We start from the raw sequence: 7,246 nt of genomic DNA, 5'->3' as shown, positions 1-7,246 counted from the left end.
CCAAGAGATTTTGGATAAAGCCTTTGGCAACCTCCTGGAAGTGTTGAGGAACGCAGAATTGAATCGAAAGGTGGTGGAAGGTACGCTACATACCGGGATGGCGGCTGTGGTACAGTTTGTGGGCAGGAAAACGCCATAGCCTTCTTGTTGATGAATGAGGCGAAAGCCAACCAAAATCTGGTTTCCCTCACAAATTATTAGGGTTTGGAAGACTCTTTACCCGGGCCTGCACCGCGTTTTTTTGTCGTCGGATCCATTGTGCGACGGAAAGCTCTAGAGGATTTAGGGAGCACAGGAGGAAAGGAAACGGGACTACGATTTGCATATATATAGGGAAATGGCAATACACACTTGAGAAGTATCGTGGTTCCACGTGAAAAAACCGCGGCAAATTCAAATCAGAGTACAACAGTGTTGCGGGCCATGTGGGTATCGGTGTCTGTGTGTGTCGTCACGTGTTCGTTTTTGGGCCACTTCAGGATGTCGATTCTCTGATAAATCTGTTCTGGTCTCGAATGAGGTTTTCGGACAACGCGGATGAAATTGACGGAGGAAATGAGTCGTCGGATGGGGAAGGTGAAAATGGGCAATCTGGAGAAGACGTCGGGTGAAGCTGTCGATCAGAGTTTGCAAAGGTCGCAATTGCAAGTCGTACAGGGGGGGAGGGTGGGCAAGGGCATTCTGTCTGAAAAGTCGAAAGACGGAAGGTTGAAGAGGAGAGCGGACTTTGCAGGACGAGGTGGAGACGGAAGCAGTGAAGCTGCAGTGAAGCTGGTTCGGACAGCGTAGAAGAAGATGACGTGAGCGGCGAGGAGGGAGATGATTGCAGTGTAGTGTAGGGTCTTCAGTAGAATTCAAGAACCAGTCCCCGAAGCACGGCGAAGCCGCAAATGATTCATCCGACGAAAGCGGCAGTTCTAGTGAAGACAAAAATGAGGATGCCGCAGCGAACTTGAAGATGTCATTGTCGCTATCAACAGCCGTCGCAAAGTACATTTACAAGAAAGATACGAAGAGATCTCAGGACGGAGGAAATGTCAGCGAGGAGGACGAGTCTGATGTCGAAGGCTGTAGTCCAGAAGAAGATAATAATTTTTTTCTCACCAAAGCGGAGGAGAAGGCATGCCGAAACCGGGAACAAGAACGAATTGCTGTTCCCGACAAGCGTACTTGACGAGATAACACGTTTAATCCTGAATGCCGGGAAAAATTGGATCTCTAATAAAAAATTGTGTGGCCGCCCTAGACGGCAACGTGTCGGAACTGGCCAGTGCAATATAAGCGCTGGAGAATTGCAGAACGACGAGGACGACGACAGTGTGATAGACCGGAATTTGGAGGATGTTGAAACCGGACATGGTCATCGGGCGAAGGCACCTCCAGTAGTTTTCAAACAAAACTGGAGAAGAAAGCAACTCGGACGGTGACATTGATGATTTCGGTAGACGGAAAGTCCAGCAGAAAGAAGAGTTGAATACTGAATGAGATAAGCGAGACGGCTGCTCCGAGCGGGAAAAGAGAGGCGTAGACAACGAATAAAGTGTTCCGTTGAACTGACATACACGTTCCTTCAGAAGGGGATTAGGGGCTAGCTGCCGGATCGTGGTTGATTTCTTGCGACGCGGACTTTAAACACCGCCTGCTCCGTTGTTGCCAGCTTGCGATATGAGGAATACCTGCGTGTTGGCAATCTTTGTGTCGAGGCCAATGTAACCATTTCTGTTGCCGGCTTGGTCGCAATGAAGTTCCACAAAGTCATCTTAGCAACAATCGGTTCCCCAATACATATAAAATGGATCCTCCATATCTGGGAAATGTCCTTTGCTACTCTCCTGTACAGCAGTGATGCTAAAGATCCGGCATGCACGCCATCTGGTACAGCCTCAGCGCCCCTAAAAAAAAGTCGCCGAAGACTGGATCGCAGAAACGGCCATGCCAGAGACGCCTTCCTTTTCCTTGATCTGTGCGAAAACGTTCGCATGAAGACGTAAGCCCCTTTCACTGTTACGCACCGTTTGCAAGCTCTCCTATACGATGGCGTACATCAAAAGTACGAGGCGGTGTCGCGGAAGAATTTGTGCATGCCTCAAGTTCATCGCCTCTGAAACGTTCTTCATATCCGTATTCAACCAATAGAAGCACTGTGCACCTCCCAATGCGGCGCGAACCATAAACACATCGAGGCGGGAATGTAGTGTCATCTCGACTGCTAATCTGAGAGTGAACGTTTGACGGAGCAGGGGTTGTCAGTGGGCATGAAAGGGGCTGGGGACTGGGGACTGCTGTTGCCGGGCTTGCCACAGGGTTCATCAAAAATGTGAGCAGAGTTTATACAGTAATACATATCCCTTTCTTGCAGAGGTTGAACATCACTGTCCGTTGTCACTACACAGGACAGCACCGTAGCACTTTTCAGAGTGGAAAATGTCCATCTTCAAACACCTTTAGCCATAACTTCTTTAAGATTGAATGGATGAAGATTTATGAGCACTGGACATAGTTTGAGTTCAGTTCCGAATGCCAAACGCTGGATATGAGAAGGAGATCTGTTCAGCTTCTACAGACGCGTACAGCAGTTAACGGGAGCCCCGTTTCGTTGTACTGGATATTTTTTAAGTTACTCTTTCTCGCCAGAACTCAGTAAGAATGTATTATTTCCATTGAATTGAGAGTCATTCTCTGGATAACTGAGACAGTAACCAAGGTCATTACGCGACGCAGAATACCACAATCACGCTGCCGATCTATTTCAGGACAAGGGCAGACGATGTTGAACGATTACAGCGTCAAAACGTATGTGAATGCAAATGGGGATGTGAGCTTGCCTGGATAGGAGGTTTGTTGGCGTTGGTTGGCTTCACTGAGCCACCGTTAATGAGGGGAGTGGATTCAGCCTGTTCTAGGTTAACTTTGGGGGAGGGCCCTGCGCAAAGGGAAGTCCCGTAATCCGGCGGTGCGGAAACGTGATGATGACGTCATGCCCTGCAGTCTGCAGGGCATGACTCTGTATTGGGCGACCAATGATAAAAAGGGGATAAAATAGCAAAGAAAATATTTGAAATATACAAACACTGATCGCATTTGATTTGAAACATATAATTCATATTATGGTTTCATCGAACACGTCTTGTCGCGGGGGGCAGAAACGTGGTTATACAGTGTACAAAGAAAGACTGGCGTAGGGCGATCATTGAGAAAAGGGGATAAATTATCGAAGAAAAACAGTGGAAAACATGAACAAAAACTGTACGCATGTGATTTAGGACGTACCGTATATTTTCATAATCAATTTGAATCCAACACGTCACACGCCGCCTGGAAACAAGATGACTACGTTGTGCTCTGTAGAGCATGACGTCCTTGTTACTAGAGAAAGTTTTGGAATAATAAAAATAATGGCAACATTATATTGGTATATATATCAAATATTTTTTCAAAAATATTACACGAACAAAGGCTGTACGATTTTCATTGAGGGCATATATTTTCATCACCAATTCGAACATTACACGTCATCCCGCATTATAGAAACATGATTACTACGTCATGGTCATTCATTTACTGAACGCGGTTGTGCAGTCGTACTGCGTACTGCTGATGCTTTAAAATTTATTATTAAGGGATGAGCCACCGCCCTCAACGGACAATTAAAAAATTAAAAAAACCAGTTGGCATAAACTAGGCGCACTGCAAACAGAATACAAATCCTATTGTGGCGCCAATATGCCTATGCCCTTGCGTATTATTCGAAGGACTGGTTCATGCAGGAATTAAAAAAACAGAACTATCCCACACATACCAGCTGATATGAATGAATGTATTAAATTATCATACTAAATGTAAGAATCACAACAATTTCACTTCTTTTAACTTTACGATGTTACGGTGGAGGAATGTAGTTACAATTATAGAACTTTACGACAAATTGTCTTGTATGAACAAATAAGATCCCCCATTTATGTAAAAGGTGTATCATGTTTGTTCAACATACGTGTAGGGGTTGAAGGAAGGGAAAATGTTCACACGCTACATACCACTACCCTGACGTAACATGGGGATTACATGTGCAGCATGAACTTGGAGGATTTTGATCCACATTTTCCGGATGAGAAACTGCCATGGCTACGCATAAACGTGCGAACCAAACACATTGTAACGTGATCTCAACTGGGAAGATGTATCCCTACCAAAGCTGCAGTAGGGTAAAAGGTCGCAAAGAAAGAACTTCCATGATGCCCCTTAATACGTGCAGAACACTCTCAAGTATAGCAAGAAATGCATGAACTGCAGCAAGGTGTATACCAACCCAACTAAAACCACCACCAATGTTTTGACAATCTGCAACGTATAATATCCTGCAGATGCGTAGTTTCTACAGCAATAACGTACAAATAAAAAACCGCAAGCACTTTTAAGCTGCCGAAATGCAGAGTCACGTCCTATACCCATGGGTTGGACGGATGGGAGGTTAGGCGTCGAAATTGGCATCGCTATTGAAGATTCCTGGGATGGAAGGCCTACTGGCTCCATAAAATATCTGCAAAAATTATATCAAAGCACGGGCCAAAACACTCCCCACGCTCCGCGGCGGATGGAAGTCCCGAATCTCGGACGGAAGGCCTATTGGTCGGATGGAAGGTTTCATCGCTGGTTTCATCCGTGTCGCAGCCCTCGTTATGATCATTCTTGACATGGCACTCACCTGTTGGCTACTTTGAATTCCACTCTTCCTGCCTTTCAGGTTTGAATGCCCTTTTTCCCGCCTTAAAACTGTACTCACTGGCTCTCTCTCTTTTGACTGCTGCTTTCCATCTAAGACACCCATCCATTGGCCATTCCCTCTGGAGGCACCCATCCATTGGCCATTCCCTCCTGGGACACGGCGGCAAGTCTGGTCGGACCATCACAGATCCACTGACCGGATGCTACCGCTTCAATAGTTTTGTACGAGGGTAGAAACGTGTCTGTTTTTGCGAATGTGGCAGGGATTCTGAATATAGTTGTAGGAGAGAGCGCGAGGAGGATGGCTTTGCGAATACCGCCGGCATGCAACACCCGTAATTAGCGGGAAGAGTTGCCCTTGCTCACGCTCATTAATGGCCCGCCGTCCACGTCCATCTCTACAATCCCCACTGCGCCCCTCTCAAGCTGCCCCCGAACGGCACGTTGCTCCGACGTGCATCCGAGCTGCCCCTGCTCTCCAAAATTGATAGCAACAAATCGATGGCGACCTGAAAGCATCCCTGACCTGCATCACGGCGAGCTCGGCGGCGAGCTCCAGCGGGCACGTAGAAATCGGAAAGCAGGCGGCTGTGGCCCGGAGAGCATTCCCCGCTTGCTCCCCGACTGCACGGGGACAACGAGGCAATGGGTGTAGTGCAGAAACGCGCGAGGCGCGACCACCATCCGCAGTCAACTGGAGGGTCACGCACGGATAGGCGAATGTGTACAATGAAGCGGACACGCGCGGGAGTTTGAAGGTAAAGCGGTAGGCAAGCGGTGAAGGTGGAACGGCGCGGCTCTGGGAAGGTGTATGCAGAACTGGCCCGTGCTCATACAATCTGCCTCTCACGAGGAACAGTCCCTCGCTCGCCCCCCTCATCCCCCCAACCGAGTGAATCATATGGCAACGAACCGCTCTGCGCCTTAGCGAACCCCTTTCCCCCACCCACACCGTCGTCCATAGCCCCGCTCTTTATAAACAGCCAACCCCGCCGTACTAGCTTTCGTTCCTCTCCCCTCCTCACCCCTCATCCCGACGCTCATCATCTCATCTTGACTCCTTTTTTTTTTCGTTCTACGATACCACCAACTCTCCAACATGTTTCCCACCGGCTCCCCCCAAACACCGTTCTTCCCTATCGGTTGCCCTACAGAGCCTCCCCCAAACTCCCTCGACGCTTCCGTTGCTCGCTTCACTCCTCCCGCTCCCAAACCTCTTACCCCCCCACCTGCTTGCAAGGGCCGCTCCAAGCGCAAGCCCAAAGGCATCATTCGCGTTCTACCTGATGGAACCCCTTGGACTTGTGCCAGGTGCAAAACCATCATCACCGCCGTCCGCCGTAGCCGATCGGGCGGCGTTGCAACGCTTTGCAACGCGTGCGGCTTGCGCCGCTCCAAAAACATCCGCGCCGCCCTCGAAGGGGGTATTTCCAAGAAGCGCGGGAAGAAGGGGCCCAACGCCAAGGTCAAATCGAATGAACGCAAGGCAGTTGCGCAGAAAAAGACGTTCAAGAAGGCTGTTGCGCTGCAACAACACCGACAAGATGTGCCAGTTGCCAACAATACGAAACAGCCTGGCCGCTTTGTTCACCATGGAAACGACCAACAACCGAATCAAAACACACCGGCGCTTCGGGAGCAGCCGGCCCGAGTCTCGCAGGCTCCTGGGCGTGTACACTACGTCATTAAACAGGAGCAATGCGCGACAATTGAGCAGTCTGCGTATGGCACAGCGCAGCACCAGCCTCCCGCGCATTGGGAAGCACAGTACCAGCCTCCATATGGTTCCCCGGAAGAGCAATCTCCAGCCTCGGACACTTCATATGAAACTTACGCTGTCAAGGATCACAGCATCCCGGTAGAGTATTTGCCGGTCACCGCGCAACACCAGGAGCGGGTATATGGGGAGGCAATACAAGAGGAGCTCGCCGCAGCGGTCGGCTGGGAAGCCCAGAACAAATGCGTCCCTTGGCCGGTGGCAGGAGGCTACGCTCCCGATGGCCACATCACTGAAGGCGAGGGTGGAAGCCTACAGGGCAAGGAAATTGGAGTATCACATCTATTTGGATCGATGACGTTGCACGCGAATGTGATGAGGACGCAGGAGATGCAGGGTGAACATGAGGGCACGCTGGGCGATAGATATGAAGACCAAGTGTGTTCACCAGCACTCCCATTGTCGATGAGCACAGAGAGCGACGAAGTGCTGGCGGCAATCGCTTGCGGGATGGAGGGTGCTTCGCACATGACGGATGCGCCATCTCCCCTACCGTCGGCGTCGGAGCCGATGGCAGCGGGGTTGCAGCGGTGTCTACAGAGCATCGCTGGACGAATTGCATCACAGGAACTGATGCTGCACCGCCTGAACGAGGTGCAGTTTCAACTACTCGCCGACGGGAACATTGGAGATGCGGTGTCACAGGCGCGCCGGGAGATTGCGGGGCTGAGGGACTACGGTCGTGATACGATAGAAGTGATGAGGGGGTTTGCTACAGCTCTGCTTAGCGGAAGGGAGTGAGACGTG

At 49.9% G+C, this 7,246-nt stretch overlaps 1 protein-coding gene across 1 annotated transcript; it reads left to right on the top strand.

The window, feature by feature from the left end:
* Positions 1-7,072: 7,072 nt before the first annotated feature.
* On the top strand, positions 7,073-7,240 carry CHC_T00000409001 (hypothetical protein). The gene has a single exon (XM_005709904.1). It carries the CDS (start codon positions 7,073-7,075, stop codon positions 7,238-7,240), a length of 168 nt encoding a protein of 55 aa, XP_005709961.1.
* The last annotated feature ends 6 nt before the right edge of the window (positions 7,241-7,246 follow it).

This window comes from Chondrus crispus, genomic scaffold (genome assembly GCF_000350225.1).
Source record: "Chondrus crispus Stackhouse genomic scaffold, scaffold_512, whole genome shotgun sequence".
In the NCBI taxonomy this organism is placed as follows: Eukaryota; Rhodophyta; class Florideophyceae; order Gigartinales; family Gigartinaceae; genus Chondrus; species Chondrus crispus.
The sequence above is the reverse complement of the archived record's forward strand: the minus strand, read 5'-3'. Positions and strand labels throughout refer to the sequence as shown.